At 41.1% G+C, this 13178-nt stretch overlaps 1 protein-coding gene across 3 annotated transcripts in view; it reads right to left on the bottom strand.

The window, feature by feature from the left end:
* LOC134210548 (nuclear factor NF-kappa-B p110 subunit) overlaps positions 1-13178 on the bottom strand; it is a 94610-nt gene that overhangs the window by 29993 nt on the left and 51439 nt on the right. For all 3 annotated transcript variants that reach the window (XM_062686598.1, XM_062686599.1, XM_062686597.1), the window contains exons 2-6: positions 1935-2249; positions 1269-1865; positions 1097-1201; positions 503-1039; positions 150-417 (exon numbers count right to left, since the gene is read on the bottom strand). In XM_062686598.1, the coding sequence (XP_062542582.1) occupies positions 150-417; positions 503-1039; positions 1097-1201; positions 1269-1865; positions 1935-2249 (1822 nt within the window). The remainder of the gene's footprint in view (positions 1-149; positions 418-502; positions 1040-1096; positions 1202-1268; positions 1866-1934; positions 2250-13178) is intronic.

Here is a 13178-nt window from a genome sequence, read left to right as displayed (position 1 = left end):
ATACGTAGTTTAATAAATTTACCAATTTGATAATAAAGAATAATGTTTGTTTCACGTGATAACCTAATTTGAATCAGAAACAAAAGAAATCCCACGACAAACGTCGCCAATTGAAGAAAAGCATGCACAGCGGGAGAGAAGCTACTCACTTGACTTTCAACTTGTTGGCCGACATCCACAGGGCCGATATCAACTCCCGGCATTGGTCGTAGTTCTTACGGAACAGCAACCGTATGATGGCCAGAATCTTCTTCAGGATCTCCACGTCCTTGGCGTGCCTGTTCTGCTCCAGGTACTGCTCGAGCGTACGCTCAAACTGCGCCGCCGCTTCGTCAACGTGACCGACCGATACGGCGTCCGTCTCCAGCTTTGACTCCTCCTGCGCCTCACCAATCTCGGTGATGAGCTTACGTAATTCTGTTACATGAGAACATGGGAAATAGAAACAAAGTACGAGGCAATCAATCTTAACTGTCGTTTATTAGCGTCACTTTAGTTTTACCTTCCGAGTTACAATGTACGAAATCTTTGAAATCATTCGAACTGAACGATATATCGCCGGCTATTGTGCTGGGAATGTGGCTGTCCAGAATCTCCTGAATGATGCCCGATTTGTTGAACTCTTTGCTGATGGTGTGGCTGCTGCTGCTGCTGCAACCGGCCTCACCGATGGGGGTTTGAAGCGGAGCCAATCCGAACGGATTGTGGAACGGCGGTAACCGACTCGAGCCCGATTCATTGGGAACCACCGTGGGAATCTCGTTCGATAGTAAACCGGAACAAACACGTGGCCGCTTTCGGGAAATATTTAACCGAGGCTTGTACTTGAAGGGAACCGGTTCGCTTTGGCACTTGTCTCGGGGTCGGTACAGCTGCATGAGCACCTCCACCGGCTCTGTGATGTCTTTATTGTGGTAGGCGGGCGTCTTGAAAGCAATTGCGTACTGATGGTGCACGTCCGCTTCCGAGAACGAACCCCAGTCCTGCCAGACCTCCTGATCGTAATCGTCCAATTCATAGAATCGGATCTTGATATTGTCTGCGAAAAGAAACACATTAGACCGCTGTTCAAACCACTCGATAAAATGCAACTCACTTTTACAAACTTTTTCAACAAACATGAAAACTTCTTCTCCACCGTCAACATTTCCAACGGTTGCACTAAGCCTACAGATCTTCAACTCCCCAGTCAGGGCACTCTCTGTGAAACAAAACACCGTATCAATTAGATCCAACATCGTGAGTGTGTCACGTACGAATAGACTTACTCATATTATTGATGGCATTGGAGTAGACCGGTTCGCATAACTGCGTCCAAAGTCCGGTCGTGGCATCCACCTGATAGGCCTGGAAGCACAGGCACACCTGATTAAGATTCATCGTCTTGGCCATCTCGGCCGCTTCCTTCTGCATCTGATATTCCTCCCTGATGGACAGCTCCCGGTTCATCTCTACTGCCCGTTGCTTCTTCATCTTTTTGCTCAACTCCTCGGCGATGTTCTTCTTGGCCGTGTGAATGATTCCCATGCCCTGAAACATGGCCACGTAGTTGCACTCTTCGTTCACATCGATATCATGGGGATCGTTCAAATCGATGTCGCCACTTTTGATCACTAGGTTATGCGAGTGGGCGGCCCTGCGATTTGGATCCACCTGGAACAGTGAGCACCGAATTTTGGCCTCACCTCGGAACCCATGCAGCTGCACCGTGGGGAAGGTTTTCTTGCTCTTCTCGGTATGAACGCCCATCAGGGAACCATGGGTTCCGTGCATCTCCGATTGGTATCGGAATCGAAACTTGTCCACCGGTTGCTCCACGATCGTAAGCATTGGCACGGAAAGCTCCAAACGAGCCGGGGCCGCATCTGAAAGGATTAAAAGGAGATGATCAATCGAACTGTAAGAGGTTGCTGTATTTTCGAGGGGGAGCCTACCGGCGTAGTTGAAGGTCTGCAGCTGCCCTTCCTCGCCGGACATCGTCGGCTGTTGGTGGGTCTCGCCGAAGTACTGGTAGCCACTGGAGATGTTTAGGTTCTGCATATTGAAGGAGCTCGTGTCGCTAGCTGTTGATTTGGGGGACATATTACTGACACTGGACGGAGAGTGGCTCACGTAGTATTTGCTAGTGTCGGCTGCTGGGCTCGCCGACGATGACGACACGGGAGACGCAGATTCCATCGAGAGCACCGAGTACGTCGGCGATGACGACAGCTGCTGGAGCTGGTGGTGCTGCTGCTGCTGCTGGTGCTCTGCAAGTGTCGAAACAAATCGAAACGTTTAACCACAAACCCGAGCCAGTAATTGTGAATATTGAGTTTTTTTTTATCTCAAGCGTCGTGATTCAGCGCATTGGGCGGGAGGCGGGAACGAACTGGTTCGCACTGTGAGTAATCGCAGACCATGCTGGAATCATAACGCGCGCGACATCATTTCGCGAACGGGTGGTTTTCCCTGGACGGACGAAAATGCCGCATCTGAGAATTTTACCATCTTTTACGGTCAGAGTCGGTCGGTTGGGTCTACCTTAGTGTTGCATAACGGAAATTGGACAGGTAGTAGGGTTCTCCGGTGACGATGGATATGCGACCAAGAAGCGGGATTATTGAGTTGCAATGATTCAAGATATTCTGAGATGGAAATTTTCCATCCAACATTATCTGAGTCATGGGAATGCGACTAGGATTCTGACTCGTAAAAGCATTTCACTTTTTTACCCGGTATGACAAGTAGAATGCAAATTTACAATTCGTCTCACATCAGGTTCGTAATGAATGACCTTCAAGATTAATATCCCTTAAAAAATAAACCAGCAAACCAGTCTCACATCAGAGCATTTTGTATTACCGGACATTTTTTTTCAGCAAAACCGAATATTTTCTTTTTTGTCACGAAGTTTAAGAGTCTCAATTCGATTCTAAGGTTAATTGGATTCAATAATTACCAATTATCAAACATGTGTCAAAATTTTATTGATTCGATAAACAAACCGTAGTATGATTTGTAGCTATAGGCAGTTTGCTAAAAATTTCACTGTGTCAAAAGATAAACTAACTGTCCTCACTCATGCATGTCGGAACAATCTCACCTCGCCACAAGCAATTGCCTGAACTTGAGCTCAACAGAACAATGATCGTCTGCCATGGATGTAGCGAAAAAGTTCGTTTTTTTCTGTGATGCTTTTTTACAAATACCTATCAATGAATGATGCGTTGACACAAATTTTATTATACCACCACAGAGTACAAAAAATGTAGTACGGACATTGCAAACATCATGCACGTTTATGTTCTCTCACCCCCGTACACACGGTCGAACCAATTTATTAACAATTTACTCTGCCCCTACGAAAATAGACAAACTGATGTGATGTTTGACATTGTGTAGAGTTGTTTCCCAAGGGTGCCACTATTTCAGAAATCCAGGCATTGCATACCACCCCATAGTTTAATATTTATACTGATGAAATGATGGAATATTGATCTCAGTTGGGCACGAAGAAATATGTTTCCACTACTTTCATTGTAGCAACATCTTCGAAACTGTCAGGATCATTATCAAATGCTTAAATGATAATTAATATAGTTACGCATTTAAGGACAATCCTCACGGAATCCAAAATTGAAAGCAAGGGCACCCCATTCCAAACGGAAGCCACGCACAACTATCACTTTTATGAGGCATGCTACGACGCAGCAAAGCTGAAATGATTAAAATGACAGTTGTGCGTTGCTTCCGTATTGAGTGTTGTGCCGTTGAAAACGACATTTAGTTTTGGATTCCGTGAGGATTGTCCTTAAGTGAATACCCCAAATATCTTTTAGAATCTTTGCACAAGCATTGTTATGGCTTCCTCTTTATTTGGGTGTAAGATCTTATAAAGACGGTGTGTGACGGCGAAGGATGAACCACGAGCTCGCCCAGCACTATGGCGAACCCAGCATCCAGAAGGTAGCCTGGGCCGGAAGGGTACGATGGGCACGGCATGTTGCAAGAATGCCGGACAGAAACCCTACAAAGATGGTGCTCACTTCCGATCCGGCAGGTACGAGACGAGGTGGAGCGTAGTGAGCGAGGTGGGCTGATCAGGTACAGAACGAATTGGCGAGCGTGGGGCGCATTCGAGGAGGAAGAGATGCGGCCTCGAACCGTGTATTGGGCGTCAAATTGTTGAATCAGTGTTATCTGTTTAGATGTAAGCTAAATAAATAAAATAAATCTTGAAAATAAATAGCTTATACAGTAAACAAGGCAACGATAAATGATAAGAATTGTGCTTCGATTTTTTTTTGGTTTTTCTTGTTTAATGGGGAGAGGTTCTGGAACTCGTCAGCCTTAACTTACAAGGAATCTATAGGCAAGTTCACTTCCGTGTTATCAAGAAAGTGAAGCATCACATTCTACACATCTACCTTCAGCAGGATAAGCCAGACGTAAACAACAAAAGGCTTTCCTGGTCAATGACTCACGATGAATCAGAGAACTGTCTGCCACAGTGCCACCAATTTAGTGAAAAATCCCCAAAAATATTTTGGCAATTACTCGCTATCGCTCAGAGGTATCGCTCCAGCAGCAACCAAATGCAGCCGAGCAGTTTCTAGCTAATGCCTATCGATTACCGCATCAAACATCGTAGACTCATGGTGACTTGAACGTGGTGACTGAAAATTGAAAGTATTTGATTAGTCATACAAATGCCATCTACAATGCATGCACCAGGGGATAAGGAAGGGGTTTTCCGAAATCTCCTCGCAGGCAAGTACCCAAGCTGTCCTTCATTCTCACTGCCTGATGCACCCTTGCATTGTAGCGATACAACATCTGACGCGGTCAACTTTGATGTCCACCAGTTTCCTGTCAGTAATAGTACGGATTCAGTAATAGTACGTTAGAGGTTTACGCACTAATATTGATGACTTCTTCTTAACTGCTTCGGATGCATTCTACGATGTAATAGTCCTTACAGAGACATGGTTTGATGACCGCATTTTGTCTACGCAACTGTTCGGTACCTCGTATACTCGTATATTCGTATACTCGTATATTTTTCGAAATGATCGGAACCAACGAAACAGCACTAAATCAAGAGGCGGCGACGTCCTAATTGCCGTATCGACGCGTTTAAGTTGTTGCATAGATCCTACACCGGTCTGTGACACCCTCGAACAACTATGGATCATGATTAAAATGCCCACTGGTACTGCTAGCATCGGAGTTCTTTACCTACCGCCAGACCGGCGAACAAATGTCAATGATATTAATAATCATGTTGACTCTATTCGGGCAATTCATTCGGATTTGGATGATTTGGACGTTGCAATTCAGCTTGGAGATTACAATCAATCCAATCTGGTTTGGTATACTGCGCAGAATACGTTCCCGGCCTTGGATGTGCAGCGATCATACCTCCCGACCTTTACCTCAGACGGATTCAGTTTAAATGGCCTTACGCAAATCAGCCCGATTGCTAATCACAATTCCTGTATACTTGACTTGGTTTTAGTCAATGACAACATCAAAAGTGAATCTTCTGTTTTTAATGCTACGAAACCTTCGATCGTCCTCGACCTGAGCCATCCGGCCCTTGAGATCACCATTCAACTGAAACTCGCAACGGTGTACGAAGGTGTCGCGGATCTACATAGCCTGGATTTTCATCGCGCCGATTGCACTACTTTGTGTGAGACAATCTCGCTGCAAGGTAAATGCAACCAAGGTAAATGTTCGTGGAACATTTCAAGACTGCATTCAACGGTTCTGTGGCATCGGAATCGCAAATAATCGCAGCACTTCATGATACTCCTAGGAATACGGTCGAGTAAAGTTGCTTCGAAATCTCTACGCATCTTGTTTCGATAAATTGAAACAGTCCAGCTCTGGTGGTCCTGACGGAATTCCTGCCTGTGTATTAAAAAATGCGCAGATGCTTTTGTATATCCACTCACTGTTATATTCATTAATTCCTTGGCGCAACGTAAATTCCCTAATTGTTGAAAATCATCGGTTATGTTCCCTGTCCATAAGAAACGTGACAAGACAGACATTCAAAACTATCGTGGCATTACTTCGCTCTGTGCTAGCTCGAAGGTACTCGAGATTATTGTAAATGATTCTCTGTTTGCTAGTTGCCGGTGTTACAATTCCTCTGATCGACACGGATTCTTTCTGAAGAGATCTGTTTCAACGAACTTAGTTCAATTCCTTTCCACATGCCTACGTAGCATGGATTCTGGTGCTCAGGTTGATGCTGTCTATACGGACCTCAAAGCAGCCTTTGATCGTGTTGACCATGGAATATTACTAGCTAGATTGGAGAAAATTGGCGTTTCCCTTGCATTTGTCTTATCGTACCTGTCCAATTGCACACTGTGTGTCAAAATAGGACCGAACAGTCTGAAACGTTTTGTAATTTCCGGAGTACCTTAAGGAAGCAATCTGGGCCCATTGCTTTTTGTGCTATTCATGAATGAAATCGATATATTGTTGCCATCCGGATGCCGATCGTTTTTCGCAGACGATGTCAAGATCTACATGATAATTTAGAGTCTACTAGATTGCATAGAGCTTCAGAAGATGGTAGATTGTTTTGAAATGTGGTGTTCCAGAAACTTCATGACTGTTATTTAGCATTGCTAAATGCAGTATCATCTCGTTTCATCGAAAGACCAAACCATTTGTTTTGACTACGCCATTGCAGACCAGCCGTTGCAAAGAGTAACGCAAGTACGAGACTTGGGTGTTATGCTGGATAATGGTCTCACATTTCGAGTCCACTACTCTGGTGTAATTACTAAAGCAAATAGACAGCTTAGATTCATACTCATCAACATTTCTTCAGAATTCCATGATCCATTCTGCCTGCGATCACTGTATTGCTCGCTTGTACGATCCATTTTGGAGTCAAGTGTGGTTTCCTAGTGTCCATACCACGCCAACTGGATTGCTAGGATCGAATCAGTTCAGAAAAAAAATCGTACGATATGCTCTTCGCTTCCATTGAAGAACATTGCCAACTTCTTGGACTACAAACCCTAGAACGACGACGATCCATCGCTCAAGCTGTATTTGTGGCGAAAATTTTAAAAGGAGAAATTGACGCCCCATCTGTTCTAACCGAGATCAACATTCACGCTCCAACAAGAATTTTACGCCAGCTGAATTTCCGGAATGACGTTTTAGAACTGTTTGATTTCAACTTAACCACGCGAACCTTTCAAGAACGATTCTCATTAAGACGATAACTACACCCGATTCTTTTTTTACACGGCAATCCGTGTAAAAACAGTATCGGGCGTATTTTCAAGGAAAAAAACAATTTTTCAAGGCATTTTTATATGTTGTATGTTTTAGTAAGTTTGTATATTAAGCCCTAATTGTTCATTAAGACCATAAAGTGTCAGATGAATGTATGCAAATAAACAATAAACCACACGAGCATAGAGACGCATGGTTGCTTACCGTAGTGTTGGTATGGCGAATCTGAAAAAAATAAATTATTCCTCCTAATAGGGATCAAGATGAATCCAGAACCTTGGTAGTGATACCGCCTTTCTCGACCACAGACCACAGCCGTTTTGGCTTGAATCGCCATTTTGTTCATAATTTTCGAACGCAATCCAGCCTGTCAAAAGCTTAAAACCTCTAAGATACAAAAATGTACTAAATAAACGACGTCTCTATTTTTTATTCGATGTTATTATAAATTGAAAAATCTTTCAATTAAAAATACAAAAGCAAATAGTCGTTAAAGTTCTTCGCAAATTAAAAAAAACATAGTTATACAATTCTTTACAATTATAATTCCTCCATTTACTTCCACTACACTGAGCGATATAAAAACAGCACCACCATGTTTATTACTAATATTTTCTGTAATTCTGAACAGACGATGGTAATTCAAGTTCAGAATGTAAGCACATTCTGTTTCACAGTTTTTCAGTACATTACATTGATATTTATGCGCACCATTTGCATTTAAGCTAAAACATTCATGAAAATAGGTGCGAAATGACACCACTTTGGAAAAAATATATAATATTATAATTCTGACCGATCATTATTTCGAATTTGAATCAGTTGCTAACAACTAACATAGAAAGTGAAGTTGTATGCAAAAATTGATGAATATGCAAAGACAAACGAGGGGGGGGGGGGTAGAAGCAAGAGTAAAGGAAACAGTACATCATACCAAAGTCGTGCAAAATTGCAATATTGAATGACAACAAGATATGTATCCTAATTCCGCCAAGCAACGAAAACTTGAAATGACGGGGAATGTCAGCAAAACATAATAGCATCAATTCTAATTAGATGCACATTAGCTGCTCAATCTTGATGGTTAACAATACTATTTGTGCGATTTGCACCAAGTATTGGTTGCCAAAATTGGCCGAAACCTTGGTGATAAAGTAATGATGAGTATGGGGGTTTTTAAATTTCGGGTAAATCTTTCATTGGTGTGAGGATTAGGTCAGAGGATCATATCGCAATGCTAGAGATAAGCCTAATCAAACACGGCGAATCATTCATGGGCCCATAATTAACTTTCCAGCTTGATAATGCATCGACTCACAACTTTGAATGGACTAAAACAAGGTTTTTAGAGGAAAATATAGAGAGTTTTGAGAAATTAACCTGTTCTCCAGGCCCTAATTCCTAAGAAAACCTTTGTGTTGTAAATCCTCGTTACTGTCACTTAGAAATATGGCAGAAGCAGAGTATATTATATAGAGTTACGCAAAGAGGATCTTCTTACACTTATTCTGAATGATGCTCTTGTTATTCTGTTGCCAACTTTCAGTTTTGTTCAACCCTTCAAGTGACTTTACGGGAGCGTTAACTTCTAAAGCCTTTTAATTCGATAACCTAGTCACCCACAGAGTGCAAACACATGAGTTTCTTGTTGCTACTTTATTGGGGAATGTATTGATATTTTGACGTAGAACTACGTCTGTCTTTTCAATATTGGGGTACACTTTACGATTGCACAAAATCGAAAAACGTCACGAAAATATGATAGACTTTGATCGTTAATATCTCAGCCGTTTCTCGATGGATTTTTAATTTTCTTGGACCATTCAATCAAGGAAGAGTCAACGCTTCATACCCGATGTACACTGAAGTCGTTTTTTACGCGGTTCATTTTAAACAAATTTCTTTTCATGCGATTTTTTTTACTCGAATTTCGGAAGTTCCGCGGTTTATTCAGTTTATTATGGGATTTACCCAAGTTTTTTACGTTGTTTTAATTTACCCGGCCCATATCATCCGCGTAAAAACCGATTCCAGTGTGTTACAATATTTATGTAAGATAATATTTACTATTGAAAACTTGCTAACAGTTTAGCAATCGGTTTCGATGAATTAGTTAATCTCGTAAGTGCAGCGCAAGCTTCTTCTTCCATAGCACTACATTAAAACTGGAACTTGGCCTGCTTTTCAACTTAGTTATTTATTAGAATTTCTTTAGTTTTTTCTTCCTTTCAAGTATGCCAAGGGTGTCGAGAATCTTCCTCACCCGAAAGCATCCTAGATCGGATCGAGAATCTATCTCGCCATATCCAAATTTTGCGCCTTTGTTCGCAAGGCTAACTAGAGGCCTCAAGCCAGCATAGATGTCAAATAATACAACTTACAGGGTTTTTAGCTGGTGCAGTTTGGTTTCTGCTAACTTACACGCGCATTTTCTCTCGAAAGCTTGGGGGCTTTTGACGGCAGCTTCCGGCTTACGTCTATTGATGCCATTAGAGGGGCTCGTAATCTTCTTCGCTGCTGCAGTGGATGCGTTCTGGGAAACTTTCTTCAGCTCGTTTATGCTAATTCCTAGGTGTCTGCCGGAGTAAACGCAAAGTCCGACGCAACTCACGTGAAGGAATAATAATTCTTATGAATAAACTGTCAAATTTCTTTGACGCGTCTACTCTGTCTTCCTCCAAAGGGTGACCATCAAACGCCGTTGGCAGTCCAGGTTTCACGATGGGCTTTTCTGTAATGAGCCACGGGGTGTTTAGACAGACTTAGTGGCGGGTGCTTAGTCTAAGTCTCTGATGCACCAGTTTGTGTCGGTTATGGTTGCAGCGGTACACCAGCCAGGGTTGTGCAGAATCATTCTCATACGATAATTATTGGAATTATCATTTGATAACTGCTCAGGTGTTAAACATAGGCGAGTTGTCATCGGCGATAACTTTTCAAATTTTGGAATCGATTCATTTTAATGTGAACTTAACTAACACCAATTTAATGTGAACAATGAAGTTCAATCGGAATCGGATGATTGGCATTGTGTTTGGCAGCCCAAAAAATGTCCGATTAAACAGATGAAATTGGCCTTAAAAAATTGAAAAATGCACCTTAAAAAAGTGATCATTTTTCCTCAAATTATCTAGCAAATTACATTGAAATATATCAAATGCTCCGTAAACATTCGAAAAGCGTACCGTAAAAACGAAAAAAATGTACCGTAAACAATTAAAAATGCTCCTTAAAAAAAACATAGATTTGCTATGTAATTAATGATAATTGCGCATTATATTGACAAAAGAATTTTTATAAAATTGTTCAAAAGGTATCTTGAAATTGGCTATCATAAATTAGAATCTTATGCACAATTGTATAGCCCCTGGAGTTTACCCTAGTAGCACAAATATACCACATAGGTTACTGTAACTCATATGTGACCAGATTTAGTCGCAATCAAGTTGCTGCAACCAGATTTGCTTGACTTGTGCTGCTCGGGTATTGCTGATTGTTTTGCTTGGTAACCCTATTCAACCGAAAACTAAGAAAAATGCTCCTTAGGATGAATAAAATGCTCCATAAACAAATAAAAAATGCTCATTAAGCTAAGAAAAATGCTCCTTAAAATAAAGAAATGTTCCTTAAACCAACGAAAAATGTTCCTTAATTTGAGGAAAAATGATCACTTTTTTAAGGAGCATTTTTCAATTTTTCAAGGGTAATCATGAATCTTTCATGATGCATTTACCATTTTGCCATTGTGTTTTGTGTTATGTAGGAAAATAAGTTTAAAAGTAGCATATACCAATGTTTCGAATCGAGATACAATGATTCTTATTTTCTCGTTTTTTCAATCGATTATTTTGATATGTGATCGCTTGAGAGTGTTTCTCATCCTCGATTATTTGAAAATTTTATTTTTATCATCCTTTTCAAATGTTGTTTTAAAAATTATATACATCATCAAGCTCACTCAATCTCAGGAGCACAAGATGAACAACGAAAACAGATTCACCCAGGGCTTGAAAAATGCTTGCTTCGGTCTCATCGAACGGAAGAGTCGAAAACCTGTACATTACACATAGCTCCGTAGTTCAACGTCACCTTTGCGTATAACCCGATTGGGCTGGACCATGGAGTTTTTTGAAGCTGTTTCTAGATCAAATCTAATACATTCCAATTCATGCGTTTTAATCCGCCATAATAATCATTAGGCGATAACAATACTTCCGCCTCACCAACAAGCATTTGTTTACTTTGCTCGATAGGTAGACGGTTTGACAGTTCAATAGGTAGATTTGGCTTCACTCTTTGCGCAACTCTATATATAATAGACTCTGGGCACAAGGAAGGTCATTCGATTTATATAGTCACCAAAACGGCCCTCCGCTCGCCTCAAAATCTCTCTCTATAACAGCGCTAATAACGCACGAAAGTTCTATGAGATGGTGTGGTGAGCCGCACGCGTAAGGGCCACGTGTCACATCCTAATATGTATAAAGACATAAACGAGAACCTTCTTACAAACGAGCGTGAGATGCTCCAAAGGTGGCGGCAGCACTACGAAGAGCACCGGATTGGCGATGTGGCAGACAATGGTGGCGGTATGGTAATGAACCTGGGGACACGCGCGCAGGACATACGTCTCCGGCTTCAGATCTCCAGGAAATACAGGGCCCTCCTTAGCCTAGCGGTAAAATGCGCGTCTATAAAGCAAGACCATGCTGAGGGTGGTTGGGTTCGATTCTCGGTGCCGGTCTAGGCAATTTTCGATTTGCCTGGCCATAAAAGTATCATCGTGTTAGCCTCATGATATACAAATGCAAAAATGGTAACTTGGATTAGAAACCTCGCAGTTAATAACTGTAGAAGTGCTTAATGAACACTACGCAGCGCGCTGCAGTGATGCGGCAATGTCCCAGTGGGGGTTGTAATGCCAATGAAGAAAAAGAATAAATTTGTTATATTTTTTATGCTGTAATTGTTGATTTCGGCGAAACTCGAGCGTGATTATTTCCTATTGACTTCCAAACAAGTTAGCATTTTTAAGATATAAGCGGTCTTTGATACAAAAAGTGTTTGTAGTAAAAACAATGCTTGAATAGAAATATGAAAATCCATTATAAGTCATGGATCGCTTTGGATTAAGAATTCACTCATCTCCATACAATAGATAGACATTAAATCCCATTTTCTATAGTCAAACAAAATTGATAATATTATTAATATATTATTAAATAATATTAATATATTATTAAAATTTGATAATAATCAAATCGTCTAATGAAAAAAATTGTTTCATTCAATGAGATTAATTGTACGTCATGCTTCAGTGCCTACAAAGAAAACTGATAATAAGAAACAAGAATTTGCAATCTATTATTCACATCCATCTCCATGTCATCGAAAAAGAAGAGCATCACATTCCAACCGATAGCCTTGGGTGGGCTCGACCAGACGTAAACAATGAGAGGCTTCCCTCGTCAATGACTCACGATGAATCAGAAAACTGTCTGATACCAATTCGATGAAAGATCCCCCTAAATATTTAGCCAATTATTTGCTATCACCCACAATGGAGCCGCAAACAATGCAGCTAGAGATACGAGCCGGCACCTTTCGACGCCATGTATGGCATCACGCCACTGAAGATATTTTGTCACGCCACTTCTAACGCCGCGGTTCAAATTTGCAAGAGTCTATCTACATTATTCAATAGCGTGTTATTGCAGCGCTGGATTTAAATGGGAAATTCCATTTAGAATTCCATAGAATTTCCAGTGGAAACTTCAAGAAAAATTTCAAAGTATAAATCGTAGGAATTCTAAAAAAAAATTACGTGGAAGTTTCGAAAAACTACTTGTAGAAATTATAAATAACGTAAATGAGTTCTCCGTTGAATTTCAAAAAAAAAATCCCATAAAATTCTGAATAATTTCCTG

The sequence above is a fragment of the Armigeres subalbatus genome, chromosome 2 (genome assembly GCF_024139115.2).
Source record: "Armigeres subalbatus isolate Guangzhou_Male chromosome 2, GZ_Asu_2, whole genome shotgun sequence".
NCBI lineage: Eukaryota > Metazoa > Arthropoda > Insecta > Diptera > Culicidae > Armigeres > Armigeres subalbatus.
Note: the sequence above shows the minus strand (reverse complement) of the source record. Positions and strands in the feature narration are given on the sequence as shown.